Source organism: Haemorhous mexicanus, chromosome 3, assembly GCF_027477595.1.
Source record: "Haemorhous mexicanus isolate bHaeMex1 chromosome 3, bHaeMex1.pri, whole genome shotgun sequence".
NCBI lineage: Eukaryota > Metazoa > Chordata > Aves > Passeriformes > Fringillidae > Haemorhous > Haemorhous mexicanus.
In genome coordinates this window covers 24,016,664-24,040,116 of record NC_082343.1, presented here as the reverse complement: position 1 = coordinate 24,040,116, position 23,453 = coordinate 24,016,664, and the positions used below count along the sequence as shown (strand labels likewise).

The 23,453-nt window shown below is 41.9% G+C and overlaps 1 protein-coding gene and 1 long non-coding RNA gene across 5 annotated transcripts in view; both read right to left on the bottom strand.

Moving 5' to 3' along the window:
- KCNH1 (potassium voltage-gated channel subfamily H member 1) overlaps positions 1-8,484 on the bottom strand; it is a 172,616-nt gene extending 164,132 nt beyond the window's left edge. The window contains exon 1 of the mRNA XM_059841112.1: positions 8,412-8,484. Within this exon, the coding sequence (XP_059697095.1) occupies positions 8,412-8,484 (73 nt within the window). The remainder of the gene's footprint in view (positions 1-8,411) is intronic.
- A 4,816-nt stretch (positions 8,485-13,300) lies between these two features.
- On the bottom strand, positions 13,301-23,310 carry LOC132324702 (uncharacterized). 4 transcript variants are annotated; one of them, XR_009485704.1, is made up of 4 exons: positions 23,200-23,310; positions 19,115-19,298; positions 18,556-18,627; positions 13,301-17,890 (listed from the first exon to the last, which is right to left on the bottom strand). It is a non-coding gene; the product is annotated as an uncharacterized LOC132324702 (long non-coding RNA). The 4 variants fall into 4 exon arrangements; XR_009485706.1 differs by having other exon boundaries at positions 19,221-19,298; XR_009485703.1 differs by having other exon boundaries at positions 19,115-23,310.
- Between the last annotated feature and the right edge of the window lie 143 nt (positions 23,311-23,453).

Below are 23,453 nucleotides of genomic sequence, written 5' to 3'. Positions count from 1 at the left end.
GCTGCTTGAGGACAGCTCATAGCCTGGTAATTTTTCCTAACATAAGAAAATACTGAATAACATCCACTGAGGCAAATACTGCCATTGCATCTGCAGAGACACAGGGTCCCAGAGACCAGGAAACAGCTGTGGCTTTGTTACACAACAAGCTTGAAGGATGCTCTAGTGAACTCTGAGTATCAGAGAGCAGAGGCTCTTGGGGACTCACAAGTGGGTCAGCAAGGCCAGGAAAGGAGCTGGCCAGAAAAACACCATGAAGAAATCCACTGCTAAAGTCTCTTCAAAGGCAGGGATGAAATGGACATAATAGTAATAGCAGCAGTATCAAAACTATTTGGTGACTTGAAGCACCTCTTTGAAAGGACTCAGTGAACTCCCCTACTTGGAAATCAGTTTCTATCACAATGGCAACATTGTTAGCAGTATTGCCTGGCCCAAGAAGAAGCTGCAAGCATCACTGGCCCTTCTTACAAGCTAGAACTGGAGAGGGCAGGCTCATATAAGACCTGGGCTTCTGGCTTGTGCTGAATTGGGCACAGTCTGAACAAGACCATTGGGAGGCAAGGAAATATGCAGAGGTGCAGCACAGAGCACAATGTCCTGCAGAAACACAAGTAAGAGCTGTAGCATCACAAAGGTAGCACAATTACTTGCATCAGTAGGGCAGGCTTCTGCAGCATGGATTACTTTGTGAAGTGCATCACTTCACATTTTCTAGCCTGCATTTTCCCCAGGTTAGTTCTGCTCACTGCAGTATACCCACGTCAGCATCTACACACTCAAATGTCAGATCCAGTTTGGGTTATCACTTTAAAGTAGACATGGCCACTTAAAAGCAACAAGAAAAACATTTTAGCTCCTTCCAAAATGTAAGAATGGATTTCACTCAGTCACTGAAACCAGTACTTTCCTTCACTCAGAAAACAGACCATCACAGAAGAATCAGAAAATGTCTTTTTAAATAACCTTGGTCCTTTAAACACTAACAATCACAGGTGTCTAGAGCACCCATTTTACCAAAACTACTCTATCTCCTGAATCCTACTGTTACATTTAGTACTCTGTTTAACCAAAACTGTCCATCAGCTTCCAGAATTCCTGTAGATAAGTTGCACTCACAGACATTTATCTGGCCAGGACTAACTGACTAAGGAGTGGTCACCTCCTTGCACGAAGGTGGAGCAAGTCACTGAAATGCTTCCCCCCTACCATTCATTGCCCTGCTCAGCTACATATCTGCTCCCACTGCATCCCAGTTTCTCCTGTAACATGGATCTTGGCAAGCTGAGACCCCCCCCACCTCTTTCCAGAGGCCAGCACACCGGTTCTACCTTCCCAGTCCCACCAGTGATGCACAGGTCCTCTTCTGGGAAAGAGTGGCAGAAGGTCAGAGACCAACAGCCAAGTATCTTCCCACTGCCAGACACGTTGCCACACTGAAGGTGTTCCCTCATTGCACAGAGGAAGCCGAGGGGAAACCTCTGCCCAGGCAGTCCTAGTGCACACACCTCAGTAACAGGAGAGGCTGGTGCCCACGGCACTTTCCCATGTTTGGGTCAGTCAAATCCCCCAGGGTGCTTGGGCTTGTGTAGTGCACAAATGGGATTCAAATATATTAATATATTTCCCCACAGTCATCATACAAATGCAACACTCAAAAGGTTTGTTCCCAATTTATTCCCCCCTGAGTAAAAGGACAACCAGGCTCAGTATGGTGGGAAGACCTGCTCCTCACCAAAGTTTCTTGTTCTCCCATGAGAGAGAAGGAGAGAAGGAGAGAAGGAGAGAAGGAGAGAAGGAGAGAAGGAGAGAAGGAGAGAAGGAGAGAAGGAGAGAAGGAGAGAAGGAGAGAAGGAGAGAAGGAGAGAAGGAGAGAAGGAGAGAAGGAGAGAAGGAGACTGCCCTCCTCATTTGAGACCACAGCCTCTTACATGCTGGGTGATGACAGCCCTGGTCATTGAGATCAGCAGGTCTTTTTTTATCCTGTCTCAAACTCTTCCCATGGATCTCCAAGGGAGCAAACCTAGTTCTTTAGCATTAGCAAGCACAAACCACTTCTACAGCAGAACTCACAGAACTGCACATCACATGTGTCTCCTACCCTCCCCATGGAACAGGGGTGAAGGATGCAGCTACTGCTGCCTGAGCTGGGCCCAGAACAGCAGAGATGCTGTGTCACAGCCAGGGTAAGAAACGTGCAGCAGGCAAAAATCATGTGCTGCTGTCATAGCAGTAAAGATTGTATCATACAGCTTAAGGGCAAGGGACACGTGGTACTTACAAACTTGTGACTTTGCATAACAAACAGCATCATTTGGATACTGGGGGGAAAAGAGATTGCATAATTTCTGTCTAATTTCCTCCCAGAGCATAGAAATCAAACATTGTGTATAAGTAGGCCTGTCAAAATTGCTAACAAAGGATAGGTACGATAATCTTTGCTCATGTTTAGTCTTAGCTTTGAAAAAAACAGGAAAACCAGAAGCACTTAGTCACACTGATTAGTTACATTGTTCAGATGTAACTTCTGAGATCAAAACATGGCCCTAAGTCAGTTCAAATAAGTCACACTGAATTTCAAGTATTTATTCAATCCTTTGCACACATGTGATTCGAGACTTGCACTTCTGGGACCAACCACATTTTCATCCTAACAGAAGTGGTGTAACTCTAGTCAGAGCAAGGACAGACCTGCTGAAATGACAGAAAGACTATTTATATGGTAAAATAAAAATAATAAGGAATAATTCTGCTCTTTCACCCACATCCTCCTGTGGAAGCCAGTGCTGTTACTCACTCAGTATCTCCTTGTATTCATCCCTATAGTGGAAGTGCTTCAGTGCTTAAATATCCCATTGAATAACTTGATCATTCTATAGGATAATGATATAGTGGCCTCAAAATCATCCCTCCTTAATATTGAGGTCAAAATTTTTAAGCTCACTGTAATACAAAAAACATAAACCCCTACAGATAGGTTCATTTGGGCTGTTTTATAAAAGTTTTGTATAACTATTTATTTAATTTCCAAAACAAAATTGATTTAAAAGTTCCTTGGTTGCTACAGCATGAACACAATTCCCTAAATACAGATATTTCATGTTTACTCAAACATGACTTACACTGTCATGTGTACACCAGAGCAAAGTGCAGGTTGAAAAGAATTATTAAAAAATTTGTATCATCAGTCTTTCCACAAATATCAAGAGACTCCCACTAAAGCAACAACTTCATGTGAGTCACTTTAAATCATTACAGAAAATGAACACTAATTGCAGCCAGCAGAATAGACAAAAAATTATTTTCCATCTCAACATTCTTACTTTGCATTGTTATAGAAAATATTTCATGGTAGGCATCTACCATGAGAAAAATTTAAATTGAAAATTATGCATCATTCTAACACTTGTAGCTATAAAAGCTCCATAATTATCTATATTTTTAAAATAAAGCATATTACTGCAGAATAACAGAACCAGAATAGCTGAACTGGCACCAAAATTGTGCCAAAGGTATCATATGTATGTTATGGACAGCATGATTTGTCACATATCCTTGAATTACTGTACATATTGAGAAACTAAAAATCCAACACAACCCCCCCCCCAAAAAAAAACCCAAAATAAACACTAAAACCCAAATTCCACAACATTTATACACATGTGATGTTAGAATGAGATAATTAGATGATTTTCAGAAATGAGAAAGTTCATCAGTTGGTAAGAGGCAGACATTGCACCACTCTTATTAAAGGACAAAACCACTGTTGAGCAGTGAGAGCTCATCCTTCAGCTGGTCGGGGGGGGTTTATTTTTCCCATCCCATATGATCGGAACACTAATCCAGAAAAGGCGTGCTTTAATTGCATTGATTAGGAGTCTTTCTTTAGTTTAAAGAAGCCATTTGATTTAGTGATTATAGCCTTAAAAACATTTGAGACAAGACCTAACTCCCCACTCACTTTTATCTATGAGTTACAAAAATGCATTAACCAATTCTCCAAGAAGCAGGTTTCATTAAGATTTGTTTCATAATCTTGTTCTAGGATTTAATGTAAAACTGGATTGATACATTGAATTATCACAGGAGAAGTTCTTGAGCTTTCAGAACATTAATTTTTAAAGCACATTACCTGTCATCTCTGTGCTGTACATTTTTTCCCTTACTATCTATAAAAGTAATTTTAACGAAATCAGGTTGTATGTTCCTAAATGCATAGAGGTGCACATTCAAAACTAGATTTTTGGCCTAGTAAAAGCCATCAGGAAAAAAAAAAAAAACATTTTACATTCAATTCCAGTGATACTGAGAAAAAAAGATTGTCAGTAGTGAATAGGTATTTCAATGTATTGATCAACTGGGTGAAAAGCATGGATGAAAATATATATGAAAATATATGTGTCTCCACACATAAATGTGTCTCCACTCCAGTTGTAAACACGGGAAAGAAGGAAGATCAGGAAGCAATAAAACCCATTGTCTCACTCTCATCTGGGAAAATGCCCTTAACACAGAACCTACAAGCTGTCTTCTTGCAGTTTCTGAAGATCTGCTGTTTTCATTCCTCTTTCTCTGTTAAGTTTTCTTTGCATTTTTCTCTGGCTGAACACAAAAACAGTCTTTTCAGTTTCAGACGTGTTTACAATAAAGTTAATTTCTCTTCTAGGTCTCAGATGATCGTACAAGGTTAGCATGCCCAGGATGCAAAATGTTTATTGTACTGGGATTTTATAGCCTGTAATGAAAGCAACGCCATAAATCATGCAAATGTCTGTTATACTCAAGATCTGTGTCTGAAGGTGCTTTTTCTTTCCCTCTACAGGGAACTCTCTACATTCTCCATCAAAAGATGCAGGTTTGCTTTCATAACTGATGTCTCCTTAGTGTGTTCCCAGGGGATTTTGTGAAAGGAAAATTAAATTCACACAAGCCTTATGCCTTCTTACTAACCCTTCTTATTTTGTCCATAAATCAGAAAAGTACCTGTGACTTCCATTCAAATTCCAAAGCCATGTAAAGACAGGACTTACTTTTGCTATCCTTATACATGCACAATTATCACACACCTCAATGAGAATCTTGACCAAGGAAGGACTGAAAAATTTGGCTGACATTTACATAAATCAAAATAATTTTTTTCTCCAGATATTGATAAAGCATTGGAATATCACAAATAACCACTATCCTCTACAATAAGCTGCACCAGTTGACTTGGGTGCCCTGGCCATGATCCAGGTTTATAACTGTTATTATTACAGTGCTTGTATACTGTGGATGTATTACATTACCAAGAAAAATATTAATATCACATTAGCAGAAAGCATCAGGGGCTAGTGATTCTTTATACACTGCACTGCGTTACAGCATGGGCTCATTTTCTGTCCCACTGGGTGTTCTGGTCTTTAAATATTTCAATGCTTCAAAGAAATTTTTGTCAGCCAACCACTGCATGCAACATTTATTTTTCTAGCTCTGCATGGCTAGTACAGAAACACATATTTTGAACATTAAATACAAGAAGATCAGAATGATGGTGTCCCTCATCTCAAAGAAGGACAACCCTTAAGCTCACACTTCATGCAGAAGGTCTTTGTGTGAGAAGAAATCACAGAGGACCAGACAAGGTCCACAGGTCTAGATGATGACATGTTCTTTCCTCTGTGTGCTACCTAAGGCCATCCCATGCTCTCTTTACTCCTGTGTGTGGGAAGGCAGTGCTTTGCAGCTCTAACCCTAGCACAGCTCTTTTGGCTGGCATTCAGTGCATGAGAACTTGTCTCAGTTGATTTGCAGCCTGTGAAGAAGCTCTCATTCCCAATAACTCTGAAGCAGACAATTCAGACCAAAGGAGTTGGAGGTGAGTCTTGCTGCAGAAGGTGAGCTATAAACATGAGCCAAATTTTAACCCTAATGGCAAAACCCCTGAGCTTGCACATCTACACACACTGCTACTACCTTTAGCCACAGAATGTGCATCAGTTCACCAGTCACACATCTAACCTGACAGAAAGGCTGTCCAAAGAATTCCTTGTCAAAACTACTGGTAAAATAACAGTGTAATTAGTGCTGTCCTTAGAGCAATGCTTGCAAAAGAAGCTGCATGCCCATTCCTTTGTTACCACCATACAGCCCCTTCCACTGAGTTAACACCCCCTGCCCCAAAACACCCTTTCCTCAGTCCACCTGTGACTGATGATACCCATATCACGTACAAGTTCCTCCACATGAAGCACTTAGTACAACATTTCTGTTCAATGACAAAATTCCTCTCTTTTCAAAGGGAATCCTCTGCAAATTAGGAGCATTCCTATATCTCTATCACCCAATATCTGTTGGCACTACTCAACTTGCTTGCATGTGCCAGCAAATACAAGCTTGACAACAAGCCCAAGGTTTATTTGGCAAATCCCAAACGGCGTAGACAGCTTCATTGTGGGTCATATAACTGCCCAATTGAACAAAACCAAGAAAGGGGAGCCAAACCTCAATCTTTATGGGCCCATTTAAGCACTCATCCTGTGGGCATCCCAAATCATCTCAATGGCCAAGTAGGCAGGACAAGATGAGATGTGGCATGTTTCCATACTGCCCCCGTGCTGGCCAGCACAGCCCTGCCTCAGCACGAGAGAAAGGAGTCTATCCCTGTCTCTTCAAACAGACTAAGGTTACAAAAACTGATTCATCCAACACTGGTATGCGACAGCAGCACATTTACAGCAAAGCTGGATTGGGTCCAGCAAAAACTTGAAGGCACATCACAGAAAAAATAGGGTTCTAAACCTGAGTCAATTCCCTAAGCTTATCCTAGTCTTAGTAGAAATTGTGTCTGAACTGTGCATCACTTCCCACCCAGCTTAATCTAAAAACTTGTATTGATTACAGTCCTCAGGACTTGCTGAGCATTTGGAAATGGAGTGCTGTCATTCTACCTGTGCTGTCTAGCACCATACTCTGTTATGACACCTTCTTAATAATGGGGGAAGAGAGGAAGAAACAGAGCATAGCTTCTGCTGCACGATTCCCCCCATCTCCAAGCCTCAACTGATTTATTGCATCAAGGCTTTGGCACTGAAAGCCAAAAGAGGAAATTGGTTTTTAATGAAGAAAATAATCTACAAAGTCGAGACAGTTTTGAGAAAAACCTTCAATAACTGTTGTTGGAAGATTAGAGAAGCAGCCTGGATGTGATGACATGTAACATTAATTTTTAAAGACATTAAATAAAATAAAAAAAAGAGGGTAAGATTCACTGTAAGACTGGAAAGTAATTTTTTCAGGAATGCAGCCTCCAGCCCCCTTCCTTCTACAGGAAAGTTGCAGAGAGAAATAACCTATAAAAAGAGCCTCAACATCTTATGTGAAAATATGGTCTTATCAAAGGCTAGTTCTCAAATAATACTGCCTAGTTAAAAAATTTGAAAATCATTCTTGGGATCATTTGAGTTTTTAGCTGCTTATCAAGAGGGTTAATTGTCTTTGCCTTATCAGAACAAACTGACTATTTTTTTAATTAATTAACTCGTCTTGTCTTCAAAAGGAGCTTGATCCTCATATTCTCACCAATACTACAAGTTCCTAACCCCTGAAGTAGCCCCACTGAAGTCACTAGAACACTAAAAATGGCACAACTTAGGCTCGGGGCTTTAAAAGAAATGCACATGCCTAGGTTAAACAAATCCATGAACGCTTGTATGGTCGCCGGCTTACAGAGGGAGCAGCTTTTGCTAAGTCCTTAAGTGAAAGAATCTGGATAGCATTAATACATATTTGCATGCAATTGTGAAATTCGAGGCATTTTCCACTCCACAGTTTTCCAAGAGACAGACCTGGTTACAGTGCACTAGGGAAAAAAACCCAAAAACAACCAAAAAATAAAATTAAAAAAAAAAAAAAAAGCAATATCTGCCCTCAGCCCTTAAAATGGCAAACTCTCTCTTCACTTAAGACAAACCTTCCCTTTCAACTCGGGCAGGCAGCCCTGGCCGATGCCCCCGCACCCGGCTCTCCAAGCCCAGGGACCACCTTGAACCCCCGCACCTCCTCCCGGTCCGGAGCCGCTGCCACCCCCGCCGCCCACCGGACGCCCCGATACCCCGCCCGGGGCCGGGCGCTGCCCCCGCTCGCCCCGGGGCGCGGATCCCGGCCCGCCGCGGGCACGGCGCGGCCGCCGGGGCTCGCTGGGTGCCCGCCGTGCCGGTGCACCTGCAGCCCGAGCCCCGCCGCCCGGGCCGGGGGCTCTCGGCAGGACCTGGGCGGCGCAGCCGGCACCGGCTCCGGCACCTGGACGCGCCGCTTCGGCGGAGCCTCCCGGCGGCGGCCGGGGCTCGGCGCCCACCTCCCGGCACTGTCCCCGTCGAGGACGCGGCGGGCTCCTTGCGGCCGGCGAGAGCTGGCCCCCGGTGCCCCCTTACCGTTAGACCTTCGCACGATGTTCTCCAGGAACGTGTTCTGAGGCGCCACCAGCCCTCGCCTTCCCCCGGCCATAGTCGCTGAGCGGGAGCGCAGCGCGGCGCGGAGGCTCCGCTCAGGGCCGCGCCGACCCGCGCTCTGCCGCGCCGCCGCCCGCCCGCCCCGCGCTCCTCATGCCCCCGCCGGGACCGGCACCAGCGGCTGTGCGGCACCGCCGCCGCCTCCCGCGCACCGCAGCCCCGCGCCGCCGCCGCCGCCGGCCCGCCCCGCAGCGACCCCCGCCGGCCGCCGCCGCGCCACAACGCCGGGGCTGCAGCGCCATCGTCTGGGGCCGCGCCGCGCCGCGAGCTGCGAGCCCCGGGAGCGCTCGGCCCGTCCCCGGCGGACGGCGCCTTCCGCCGGCCTCTTCCCGCGCTCGGGGGTGGCTGCCGCCGTGCTCGACCCCTCGCCGGTGACAAACGCGGAGTGCTTAAAGACCGCTCAGAACTCCCGGCAGCCGCTCTCTTGGCGGCGGGAGGCACCGCTACATCCCACCCCGGGTGGGTCCCCGCGAAGCTCGCCACCCTCATCCCGGGTCGCGCTTCATGCTTGCCTACGATGATTTCTGTTAGAAGGCTACTTGGTAGGAAGTGGTCAAACTGATTAACAGCTCCGTGGAATCAGAGAGACAAACCGTTTAAGTATAACCTTTGACAGGTCTTGAACTCTTTGAGATATCTAACTGACACCAAGTTTTCATTCAGAGATTAATCGACTTTGTTATTCCCCCATACCAATTTATCAGTAAATGGAAAATTACTCAGATCTTTTAAATTTAAAAGGCATATTTTCTCTTGCTGGCACTGGCATTTGCTTGCTGTAATGCCTCATTAAGTGTAACACCTTCAGGCTCGGCAGCTCAAGGCGTATTGGAGACGTGGAGAGTATGTTTCTGCATGTTCATCTGCTAGAGGAAAAGCTATTTCTCACTGTGTGAGCAAATAAAGCATGGCAAAAACGATGGCCTGTGTCAGCCGGGATTTTTAACCACTACCACTGTTCCCACAGAATGCTGGCACTGCCCAGCTTTCTCTCTCCTGGGTAAGGCTTGGGCCGGGACAACAGCACAGCCAGGAACCACAGTCAGCTCCAGCACAACCACGCACATGATCCGATTCAGCCACACAGCTGTGACCAAACTCTGACTGTGACACAGACCTGCCTGAGAAGTCTGATCTCCCTGCCACCAGCCTCCTACAGCATTTTTAAGCAAAGAGTGTGAGACTCGAGGGGTGAAGGCAGGTGACAATTTCATTGCCGCAGCAGCTACAGATCGAGTCCCTGAGCATCCTGGTGCCAGCAGCCCCTCACACAGCTGGGCACCTGGGAACTTCTAGAGCCCCCGTGGGACAGCCCAGCTGCCAGGCAGGAATTAGCTGTGCCACAGAAGCCTCTTTTAAACTGGTGATTATCTGTACACTGGACACCTGCATTTGCTGCCAAACAGAGGCAGGCTAGGGGGAAAAAAAAAACCATAAGTGCCTGAAGCTGCAAAAAGGCCACTAACTGTCCCTGAAATATTGGGGTTTAAAAGAGCCCATAGAAGCATTTATTTGCATCTTTACACATCTAAGTACCCCTAGCAACCATCCATGTGAGAAATGGATTTATAAAGAATTTTTAAAACTTGACAGAAAGTTCATATAGTTTTGTATGTTTGTATATAAACACTGAAATAAGGTGTGTTGATTTAGGAAGGTCATGGAATAGAGATAACATTGTTGAGAGAGAGATTGAACTAGAAATAGGTTTTAATAAGTTTTAAAATAAGATTTTGTAAAATATGGTTTTGTAAAAAGACTAGATATTTTAGAGAATTAGAACTGTGGAAGATATATTGTAATAATATACACTACACTACACAGGGTAAAAATCTAGGTGATTAGTGTTAGAAGTAATAGCAGCATTGTGTGGTAAAAGCTAATAGACTAAAAAACATTTATAAAGTATTGTAACCAGAAAATAAGTTAGCTTCTGATGGAATAGCATTGAGTTTTACATTTCTTATGTCTCACCCTTCATCGAGAATAACAGAATAAAATCTTTTAAAACATCTCTCAGTTGCCCCATCTCTATAAAAGCTAAGAAAACCAACAAACCCATATAAAGACCCCAGTTTATTTAGTTTCTGCTAGCTTCAGCACCGCAGGCCAAACCTGAAGAGATTCTAAGCTCTCTGACAAAATTGTACATGTAGCCTTTGACACTGAATTTACACAACTGCTAACAACCAAGAGTGAGATTTGGAAAACTGGGATGCAGAGTAGTGTTTCATTATTCCTCAAAACCACTGTGCCAAAGGAATAAGTGCACACTTAGCTTCTTAGTATCTTAGCTTCTGCTGGAATATCTGCAGGAATATCTGTGACATAGGAGACACCTGGCAGCTGACATACATTACAGGAATTTTGAGACCTTTACAGGAAAAAGGGTTCAAACTGAATCAGCAAGTACAGAATCAGAAGTGGGAACGAGGTGACCTAAGAGTAAGAAACTGAAGACTTTTTTCCTAGAACTCCATGAAGTGTGGGCTGGCTGCAGTTTATGTTGCATTGCGTGGTCCAGTCTCTGATTACCTAATTTTTCAGCATCATGCTTAATCCAAAGTTTCATGTCAAAGGTGCAATTTTATCTCCATTGGTTTTACATCTACCCTGTAACACTGCAAATGACTAAAACGCTGTATCGAATTGTGGTGGATTGACCTTGGCTGGGTGCCACATGCCCATCAAGCTGCTCTATCACTCCCTTTCCCAGCAAAATAAGATTGAAAAAAACTCTTGTAGGTCAAGAAAAAACAGGTTACTACAGCAAAAGGAAAAAAAAAAAAAAAAGTGTGCACACAAGCAAAGGAAATAAACCCAAAGATTTTATTATCTACTTCCCATCAGTGAGTGATGTCTTGCCACTTCCCAGGAGGCAGGGCTTCAGCACACAGTGGTTGCTCCGGAGGAAAAACACTGTAAATAACAAATGTCCCCCCTCCCTACTCCTTTTCCCTAGCTTCTGTATCTGAGCAGGCATCACATGGTATGGAATATCCCTTTGGTCAGTGAGTCTGCTGTCCTGGTGATGTTCCATCCCAAGATTTTGCCCAGCCCCATCCTCCCGGTGAGGGGAAGATGCTGGAGTGACAGCACTGATGCAGTGCCAGCGCTGCTCAGCAACAGCCAAAACACTGCTGTCTTATGGGCACCTTCACAGCTGCCAGTGCACAGCACAGCTCTGGGAGCTGCTGGGGGGAAAATGAACTCCATCTCTGCCAGGCCCAATAACAAATGGAAGATTTCTCCTGTATCTTCTACCTCCTTTGGACTTTCTCCCCCCTGCAAAATATGATTCTTTTGGAATCTGGAAGTATGAATTTTTCACCACTAGAGCAGAGGGACACTGTGACGTCTTACTGTGATTTTTTTGAATTCTATACTGATTTTCTCACCATCACTGGTAAATTTTGGAAATGATGCAGAGCTGGTGGTAAAGCTCCGCTTGTAGCAGGACATGTACTCTGTCCGACTTCATTATTAGTGGGTTACCTCTCTCCAGCTAGCATTTTTTTTTAAATTTGAAAACTGGAGTTGCTTAATTTGCAGGTTTGCTTAAGCCTACTGGGAGAGAACTAAATACCTAACACTTCCACTTAAGGCTAATATAAAAAGTGATAGTTTGCTATAGAAGACATTCAGCTGTCTTGCATTATGCTGCTCTTTCAGCCTGTTCTTTCCTGAATATGGCTCTAGGTCGAGACATAGTAGGATCAATCACTCCAGAAAGTGACCATCCTTTGGCTGCAGAGCCTTAAGCTCCTGTTCCATGGTCACACTGAGCAGATGCTGCTGCAAAAGGGACAGATTTGCCTTCATCTAAGCTGTGCATATTTGTCACCCCACTGAATTGAAAACCAGCCTGAAAAGGGCAGCTAAGACATGTCCCTCTTTGGCAGCAGCCTGTGTTTATATCAACCCATTTACTAACATGACTGTCAACTTCCAGTGTTCATACACACGAACACCTTGAAAACATCAATTCCAATAATTAATTTATGGGAAGGTCATTTAACCCCACAATATTTATGAAATAAAAACACTGGAACTGGAAAGAGCTCACTTCTCTCACTGTATCACATGGTTCACCCTTGAGAGACACTAAAGTAACTTTAAAAACTTTCCCTTTGTCAGCCACTAGAGTCTCTTGGCAATCTGTTCCAACCTCTAACAAATCTTGTGAGAAAGCTTTTCCTAAAATGCCACTAAGTCATCTGGTCTTTGAAGCCAGTAAAAACTCTTCCTTCTGCAGTCACAAAAATCACCAACCCTTTTGCAAGTTTTCAAATGCATGAAAAGTTGCTGTAATGCTCATCTGTCAGCTCTTGCTGCCTCGCAGTCTGGACAAACCCAGTTCTTCCAAAGCTGGACAAGGCTTCTGCTGTTAGATTCTGCCAGTACTTTGGGACTTCTCATTTCACTGTCACAGCATCAAATGGGTAATAAAACATGGTAGTTAGGGACATCTCATAGGCTAAGAATTTAGCTGGTTTATATTGGAAAGAACTGGTTTATTTAAGGTCTTTTTGATTTCTTCTCTGTTTTGCACGCTTCCTTTTGCTATTTTAAAAAATAAACTGTCAAAACCAAGAATCATACCACAGCTATAACAAACTACCACCAACCCTAAAAGCAAAAAGAGCATTCGATCTTCGAGTTCAAGTTGTATACTACCATATGGCTTTTGATAAACTGTCAAAATAAAATACATTAATTGATAGAATAACAAATTACAGAAGGTAATACACAAGTTACACTGCCATACACATACTGAACAAAAACAAAAAAAAAAAAATCTGAATCCCAACTAAGATGGAGAAACAATTATAGCTTTATTTATTTATTTTTACATTCGATCAATAAAGCAGTCATTTTTGTACACATTCTTATCCCCAGAGGAATGCAGGCAAAGGCCTCCTGTTAAGTAATAACATCCATGAATACTTAGTTGCTTGTAATTAACCTTATTTGCTATCTTTTGGGAAGAGAAATGAGAAACAAAAGTCCTTAAAACTAAGGCAAGTCAGTAGTTTAACAAGCACATGTGTCCACGAAAAGGAAAGAATTTGAGAAGATATCTGTGCATCTTACTGAAACTGTTACATTTATTTCTACACTATCTTGAGATACTCATCAAGTTCAGCCTGAGGTTCCTAAAGGTCCAATTATTTCTGGGCTCTGAAATAAACTCAAAAAAATATCCAGTTGCACAGCAGACTGTAGACCTAGGAACTGAGATATGTTAATATTTTTAAGCAGCCACAACATTTGCCAAACAACATATATTAACACTTTTCTGGTTTTGGCATTACTGAATTTCCTCCAGAGTTTTTATGGGTAAAAATTATGGAAAAATAACTAAAAAAATCCAATGTTCTGAAAAGTAAGAAAAAAAAATCTCAAAATAAAACTGATGAGGAGTACACAGCCAGTTTTTATTTATACATCTAACATTTGGAGTGTGGGCTAACAGGGAGGAACTGTTCCTTCTTAAAGAACACCTCAAAAGGGCATAAAATTTTTTCCCCCATTTGGACAGTATGTCCATCTCCATTTATTTCAATAGGAGAAAGCATCTTGGATTTCCAGAGTAAGGGAGGGGAAAAAAATGAAACTCCTAGAACCCAACATAAAGTCATCACACATCTTGTTTGGGACAACAGCCACCATCACCTTTCCCCTCACTGCAGCTGTGTCTACTCAATCCTCTTGGCTCCAAGCTGTCCTGGCATGGACACAGTCTCTCCCTGCCCCAGAGCAGAGGCAGTGACCTGCTGGTGTTGTTACTCAGAGAAGGGATAGAAAATACCCATAGTTTCTTTGGTTCCAGGTTTGGTGGGGTTTTTTGAATTACCACATCTATTGTGTATTTCACTGGCCTCATTTTTCCTGTGTCTCTCAATCAATATAAAACAAAGCAAAATTAAGCAGTTTGGATGCAGTTTGCTTGAATTCTAACAGAATGCAGGGCCCTGCTAAGTAATTGTAACAAATAATTTTATCTGCATGCTCTCTCCACAATAAACCTAAGAACCCATAGTTCTGGGTGATTGTTTTTTGTAAAGTAGCAAGGAGCTCTGAAGGCTGAATTACCATATTGTTACTAATTGCATCTTTATCTCTCAACTGTTGTCTAGTAGTCTCTAATATAACAATATTTTTTAGAGCCACTTTTAATCCTATGTTTTCATTACATACTGTCCAAGGAATAAAACTGAAAATTAGATGGTTTAGGCCCAGATTCAGAAAAAATCACTCCTAGTTAGGAATATGCTTGTGCTAGCTTGCAGGATCTTTTTTTTTTTTCTTTTCTTTGTAATCTACTATGTAGCACTTTCCAAGAATGTAATAATACCAAGAATTCCCAAATAATACTGAGTCAGACTCCCCAGATTATACTCTCTGGTAAATTTAAAAAGCCCAACAGTCTTAAAAGCCTCATTGTTTGTTTTCTGGACAGAAACATCCCACCTGTGAGGCTGACAGTGGTAAAAGCACTGCTAGTGCTTCTTTCCAAGCAGCCTCTCCAAAAAACACACCTTAAAGAGTACCCAGCATAAAACTATCCTCAGCACAGTGCATAAATTTCTTGCACAGAGCTTACATTTTATAGGTTTTGCCTTACATGTACTCAGAATTCCTGCTTTGAAGCCACATATTTTATAAAGTTTACCTTAAGACTTTACCATACCAGTTCCTCATACTTTTCAGTTATGGAAGGTTTATCAACAGCCAGAAATCAACCTCTCCTCCAAAAAAAAAAAACCAAAAAAACCCTAGAATAGAGAAGGGAAAAAAAAGCAGACTAAACTCATGTCACTTTATTTCATATTTTTTCTGAGTTTAGCATTTCATCACATATTTCCCACTTACTAATGTCAACAGACAGCATTACTCACATTACTCACATGCATTACTGCTTTCTGTGTAGACAAAACTTTGTTGCATTCTTTGACAGTGGGAGGGAAAAGCAGAAGCAGCCAAAGAACTGAGGAGCATAAATCTGGCAGGGAAGGAGGGAAGGGTTTTGTAACTAGCATAGTACTGCCATTTTTTTCATTTAAAATGTAAATGAAGTGATAACAAACTTTCTCATTCTAACTAGTGTCTTATTGTTATCTCCAGCAATTGCACTGAGAAAAAAATTACTAATTTTCTAAATTTGATCATATCTTAAAAGCAGTTTTTTCCATGGTCTTTATCAGAACTGGACTCATATTCATACCTAGTAACTAGTAACACATGAGCTGTTGATTTTCATAAACACTTGCACACTTGCTGGGGGGGAGGTTTGTCTTTTGTAATTTTGGTTAATTTTTTTACAAGTAGAAGCAGATTCTTTTTTTTTGCTTCCATCTATGATTGTGAAGCCAAGACTGCTACCAGTTAATTAATACAAAAGCTTCTTTGTAAAGTCACACAGTGCAGAGAGGTATCAGGACATTCTTTTAGAATATCCAGACCTATCTGCAGCTATGAAACTAAAATACAGCATGTGGCACATGGGAAGGAGAAATTAGGGAACGAGTGGATGTGGTGGGAATGCACTTGTTAGAAGTGTAGGTTTACACAACAAACCAGCAGAACAACACATATCAAAAATGCCCTTGCCAGTTCTGCAGTATCCATAGGGAGGGATCTCTGGCAGTGGGCTCAGAGTGTAACTCTGAAACCTGGCTCATCTCTTCAGTTTTGTAGAACAATATGGGTCTAACACAAACGGATCTCTTAGAACAAGTTCCCAGACTGTAACATATTTCAATTTTAATTAGTTTAATTTAACTGAGGACAAAAGCCACCTTCACTAAAAGGGATGTCATTTAGATGGAAGATAGTGAACTATACAAGAGCAAGTAAAAACATCATCTCCAGCAATGAGAGAATTTAAAGCACTGGCTGAGAGTGAAGTTGAGTGGGTGTTTTACTAAAAACTGTGTGGAAACCAACAATAGCAAGGTCCTAGTGGTATCCAACATTTCCACCCTGAAGTTGTGTAAGCATGAGCTTTTGTTTTTCCTCTCAGTTTAACAAACACTTCAGCAGAAATTTTGTGAACAGTTCATTCTTTCCAAGGACAATTTTGCTACTGTAGATTGACCCTTTGTGTACTGATCCATACCCTCAAACGCAAAATTGCAGATTTCAGTTTTATATTTATGTAATCATTATCTGCCTCAGGCAGGACAAGAGAGAACATAATTCCTGGAAACACTGTACAATACAACTTGAAGAGCCAGATACAGCCATATTGATTTGTTTGTTGTTTAGCTGCTGGGTTTTTTAACAGGATACTTTAAAGAGAACCATTTGTACTCCTAGAAAATTCCAGTGAAATGGTATTATAATAACGATTTCCACGTGCAAAAATAAATTTTACTTGTATGAGAAAAAAAATCATTAATTACTATATTTTTGTTGCTTGCAACTCCATCTTAGAGATATCTGTGAGTCAAACAGTAGTTACAGCAGGAAAATATGACTCTTAAATAGCAGTAATGTTTTGGTATCTACACAGTCCAGCAACACTGACCTTTCAAATCCAGCACAGTTCCATAACACAAGGACTTCTAAGAAACAGTGTAGACTTTTCTATAGAAACAGCAAGATAGGAAGCAGAAATACAGACTCTTGTAATACATCAGGGACTTTCTTTTGGCCCTAGACAGTGTTACTTTACACTTCCCTCCTTCCCCCACCCTTAAAGCACAAGAAGCCAGGTAGGGTAACCAATGGAGGACAAAATTTAGCAGAAGGCGCCAGTCTGCTACAGCATAAAATGTTCTGACAGTCCAAGACCTAAGACATACAGCAAAAAATGTTGCCACTTCAGGTTACTACACCACTCCTTACACCTTTTTTCCATGTACATCATGTGGAAAAAAAATACATCATCTTCCTCAAGTGAAGTTCTTATCATTTGGTTCTTTCAGAACCCCCAAGATGACTCCTGCAATAACACTGGATCTTAAATGGATGGGCAGTAGAGGGTTACAGTAATTTTACATAATTTGTCCAACCTATTACTGATGTTTCCATTATTCTCCCTTCATTTTCCTTTCCTGACTGGAAATTCAATTTCCAATTACATACACTGGCTGGATCCCAAACAAACTTTAAGGTGTTTGGGGCAAAGTTCTCTCTTTCAGGATTAGGCACGCAGCAATGGTAACAGAGCAGAGCATTTTCTTTTCTTATTCTAGAATGTTTTAAAGAACATTTTTCTCATCAAAATAAGCACTTGGTACTATTAACTGCAAGGAGAAAATCTTGCACAGTGTATTCCTTTTGTGATGTTGCTTCATGGAAGGAAAAGGAGGAGAAATTCATAGGAGAGAGCATAAACATCATTACCTCACAGCAAATGGTCACCTCTTCAAGTTAGCACAGTGACAGGCAACCTGACAAGAGTAAAGCCTAAGTTTAGCACAGTTTCCCCAGCCGCATGGAATCAAAGCATTTGCTTTGCATTTAGAAAAACAAACAAAACCCCTCCCAAACCACAACAAACACACAAAAATGTAAAAATCCTGCAGGAGAAACAAACTACATTTCTTACAGAAGTTCAACAACTTTAAGTATCAACTAGGTGACCTCTGCTTTCTGCTGAACAGTCCTGTGAAAAGTGGTTTAGGTAACTATGCAAAAGTGAAAGAGGACAAAGCAAAAGCACACTAGCTTACCAAAACAATTACAGTATCTTTTTTCCCTTTTGTGGGAAACAACTGGCCCTAAACCCGAATTATTTGTAAAGAGGTGCTACCATTTCAGCCATGTACACAAGATCTTCATACACAGTCTGAGAATCTTCACTGACAATACTGAATGTCAATGCTCTGATTCAAAGACATACTGCCAGCTCTTACCAAAATTTCCTTTAAAAAGGGAATGCAAAATTATAAGTGGTTAAATGGTATCTGTAGACTGACTTTCTGAAATGACCTGTTGTCCTGAGTTGCCTATGTAGCACAAGATGAAGTCAGCTACATTCATCTTTTCCCACAGTGTTTTATCATATTCAAATGGCCACAGAACCTCTTTACTCTTTGCAAGCAGTACAGCTCACCAGATATTTAGATCAACTGAAGAGAAATGAAACAATGATACTGAAAGGGCTGAGCAGGAACAGCTGTCCCTCCTGTCAAGAAAAAGAGAAAATAATTTATTTTAAGGAAAAAAATGTAATCATACAGTGTCAATAACATTCACAAGTAGGAAGTCACTGAAGCAAGTCTACAAATACGTAAAGGTGGAACAGAAGTTTTTGTAACACGTCCATAGGAATAAGAATTTTTTTTTTAAAGATACCAAGCTTTACACTTCAGAGTTAAAATCTTTAGAAGACCAAGAATAGGCTTCTTGCCAACACAGAATGGAGACTATGGCACCCACTCCAAAATGAGTTCCTCCGTAGAAGTGTCGGGATCAAAGTACTGGGCAAGAGGGATGTTAGCACTAACCCATTATGCTCGTTCCTGAACAAGCCTTCCGACAGTGCAACAAATAACTTATCTCAAAATACTATTTTTAACAGAGTGCCAAGTCCTAACACTCCCCACTCCATTCAGTGTATCTACCACTAACACTGTACAACACAGTCTGAGTCTCAAATTTTGATATGATACCTGGTGACAGGCATTTAAATAGGAAAAAGTGTCTACAGCTGCTGAAGTCCTTAAACTTCTCAAAGAACTGCAACATGACTTTCTTCCTCTCCCAAGAATAAGTTACCAACTGTTCTGATGCAGAAGAATTCCATTCAGATCTCAAAAGCAGGTAACTCTTGACATCTTCAACTAGAAAAAAGCACTACAAAATGAAAGAAAACAAAGAAAAAAATTCTTAGTTGGGAGATACTAACAGTAGAAAGGCAGGAAATGCTTTGCTGTTTCATTTTAATGACCAGTTATAGAACAAATTTTTACTGATTTCTGCCTTAAAACATTAAGACTAGAATTCAAAAATACTAATAAATGCTAGCTTGAGACTGAAGGCCTGATTTTCTAGAGCTGTAGAAAACCCACCATCTTCCACTGGTTCCACTAAAATGTGAAGTCCTTGAAAAATTCAAGAATGTTGAATGAAACACAGCAACAACCATCAGTGTAAAAGAACTAAAAAATCTCACCCTGTCCACTCTAAGCCTCCCACTTACCACCCAGCAGGTCTAGTTGTGTTTAATATAAAAGAAACACAGCACTTGATGGACGACACCTATGTATTTTCCAGCAGAGGCGTGAACAGACTCCAAGCAGTGTAATTTATCTGAAATTACCTTGATCCCAGGCATGCTTTTCTTAATGTGCTTATGACGACAAAGAACTTGCTTTTCTTTATGGAACAATTATAAACCTTCACATTAAAGCACAAGTTTCCAGGCTGGATATTGCCAAAAGGTTTCCATAGTCATCCTATTTTCTTTGGGTTTCACACAACACACATCAGCTATCTATAATTTTTCTAGTGAGGCATCACAAATCTGTTGACCTCTTTCTAAAAATATTTAAAGACACAGATTTTAAATGGTGTAAGGCAACATTCCCAAGACAGGAAACTGTCAAAATGCTCTTTCCAAAAAAACTGAAAGCATGAAACTGTCACCATAAGATAAAAAGGAGAGACATGTGATCTGCAATACTTTCCCTGACCTAGAATTTAAAGAGTTAGAAATTTATAGTTGAGATGGGCATAACATACAAGAGGTGCTGAAGAGCACCCAAAGAGAAATGAAGCTGGTGAAAGGTCTGGAGCACGAATTTTATGAGGAGCAGCTGAGTGGGCTGGGGTTGTTAACCCTGGAAAGAAGGAGGCTGAGGGGAATATTCATGGCTGTCAAAACTGCCTGAATGGAGGCTATAGCCAGGTGGGGATTGGTCTCTTCTCACAGGTAATAACAGGAGGAGAGGAAACAGCCTCCAGTTGTACCAGGAGAGGTTTAGATTGGATATTTGGAAAACTTTCTTCACGGAGAGAGCTGTCAAGCATTGCAACAGGCTGCTCAAGGAAGTAGTGGAGTCACCATCCCAGGCACTATTTAAAGGAAGCATGGATGTGGCACTTAGGGATGTGGTTTAGTGAAGGACTTGGCAGTGCTGGGTTAGTGGTTGGACTCAATTTTAGAGGTCATTTCCATCCCAAATTATTTTATAGTAATATAGACATGTTAAAACCTCGTTTTAAGAATTTAGCTTCTTTTGACTAAACAGTCTTTACTTTCCCCTAGCTCACCACTCAACAGTTAATACCCTCATTAACCCTCACTGTAAGGTAATAATATACAGGAGTCCACACTCCAATCAGAGTCTGGTTTGCAATGAACTCCAAGAACCCACACCAACAAAAATTGCAAGAGGCTTCAGGAGCATCCTCAGAAGCCGTGTAGGTTTTAAGCTGAGTTAGTTAATGGAGGATAGGGAAAGCTGTTTCCTTTTAAGCTTCTGTTTCTACTTTTTAGTAATTTCACTAAAAGGGAGGAAGCAACTGCTTCACCTTCCTAGTCTTCAACTTGTCCATTCCCTAATTCCCTTCCTCTGTTGCAATCCACTTTGTACCCCAAGGATCCCTGCCCAAACACAAACCTTCCCCCTGAAACTATGACTTGGAATACACGTTTTAAGAAGAAAGGCATAATGTCCAAGAATGAAAACCTGACAGGCTCATAAAGAGAATCTTCAGACTGGCCCAATTTGCACCTTCTGAACGCTTTGGTTGCTTTGCTGCCCTCTAGGGCTTATGTCCAGAAACAAAAATTACAAATAGGGATACAGAGAAGGAAGGATATCCAGAATAAAGGAGACAACAAAAAGCAAGAAGAGATTGTAGATACCCCATCCCTTCAAGTGTCCCAGGCCAGGCTGGATGGGGCTCTGAGAAACCTGATCTAGTGAGTGGCATCCTTGCCCTTGGCAAGGGTTTGGAACTAGGTATCTTTAAGGTCCCTTCCAGCCCAACCTATGCTGTGATTCTATATGCTAACATAAATCTAACTCCTTATGCATAGTTTCTATAAAAAAAGCAGCATCAATCTCACAAACAACTATTTGATTATCATGTCACATCTAATCCAGAAGCACCCATATACTGAATGTGACAGAGGAACTGTGGAGAGAGGGATAAAAAACAACCAAACAAAAAAACGCAACCAAATAAAAAAAATTAAAACAAGACAAGAGAAGGAAAAGAAAAGAATCCAAGAGAAGAAATAGCCCAAAGCAAGCCAACTTCCAGACTGCATGGGGGAAAAAAATCATTATATGGATCTGCTAATATCTAAGTGCCGGACTAAGCGAACCTAAGCCCTTTTATTGTAACCTCCAAACTGCAGTTTCATCAGCAGCAGACAGATAAAAGGTCAAGTTCTTCTGACAATTCTCCTCCAAACCATACCACATGGAATCTTTCTTCCTTTCAGGTGGTTACTTTCATTGCACCTGTAAGAATTTAACATTCCTGAAAGCTGTAACAGCTTACCAGAACTTCCAGCAGCTTTTATCCGTAGTAAAGAACTGTCAGACAAATACAGTCATAGGGCCACATGCATGCCCAAATTTCACATCCATAGAAAATAGATAAAAAAATCTCAAATAGATGGCCTTAGGAGAACTAAAACAACAAATCCCAATTTCCTGCAAGTTTTTGTAATGATTTCCTGCTTTTTGTAAATTTTGTGTCTTAAAAGTACAAACTTTGGTTCAAGATTTTCCTGTGGCTCTGGCATTTCAGTGTTTTCTTATTGTGAGCTCTGTTGTGTACATTAAACTGTGAGACTGCAAATCCTCAATTGTTGAGGCACCTGCAGGCAACCACTGCTGCTCTTACCTTGTCCTTGCTAATCTTTCTCTCCAGCTCATGAAAAACAGCAAGCATAAAGGAGTTACAGCTTGCTTACTTGCATTTCTGATAGCCATCTGCCAAAAGTTGTCACAAAACCAGTTCTTCAAAGACCACAAAACTCCCAAAGCAGGAAAAGTCTTGACAAATATCTTCCTGACATATTCTAGGAAGCACACATACACCAAAGGTTTTTCAAAAGTATATAATTTTAGCATAATGTGCTGCCATCGAGGCAAGTATCAAGGAACAGCAAACACAACTACATCATGTTACAATCCAACTATAAGCCACTATGAACATGTAGTAGCCATAAGCATGGACATGAGTAGTCATCTCCCCTTTATCTCACCCTAAGAAAGCAGCTGCACTGTTCCTGCTAGCACTCCTCAATCAATCAATCAATCAGCTCGGGGCAGACAGCCGCCAGGGCAAAGTTTGGGAAAAATTGTTGGGATGTGAGAAAGGGTAATGGATCGTGTCAGACACTCTTAGCTGGAACATGAGACTTTAATTTGATATACAGCAATTAAAATGTATGCTTTTTTCCCTACATCTGGAAATCAGACAAACTATCGCTGCATCATTAAAAATACCTATAACACATATTAAACCATAGCCACAAGAACATTTAATGTATTTGAACAGAACAAACCAGACTAATACATCTCCAGATTAAGCAGCAAGACTGTTGTCACACTGTAACTCAGAGTCGGTCTGGAGCCCGTCTCAGCCCTTTTTTACCTCATAAAACGTGAATATTGGAGATAAACTGGATGGTAACACCGCAGCACTTGGTAACGCACCGGAATTCACTAAACAGGTAAATAAACAGATCACTTTTTGAATTTAGCAAGAAAGCCAGCACGGGTTCACACACCGTGTGATTTCAGCGATGTGACAGCACTGGCTTTCCCCGCTCCGCGGCCCCGGGCCGGGCCCCCTCCCGCGCCTCCCGTCCCCGCTCGGCCCCTGCGCGGCCGCGGCTCCTCCCGCCCTCGCCGCGGCACCACCGGGCCCGCCGCTCCCGCCCGCCGGGATCCCTGCGCCGCCGCCGCCGGGAAATAGTCCCCTCTCTGCTCTGGGCCCGCTGGCCGAGGGAGCTCCACGGCGCGGCAGCGCGGCCGCGGTCCG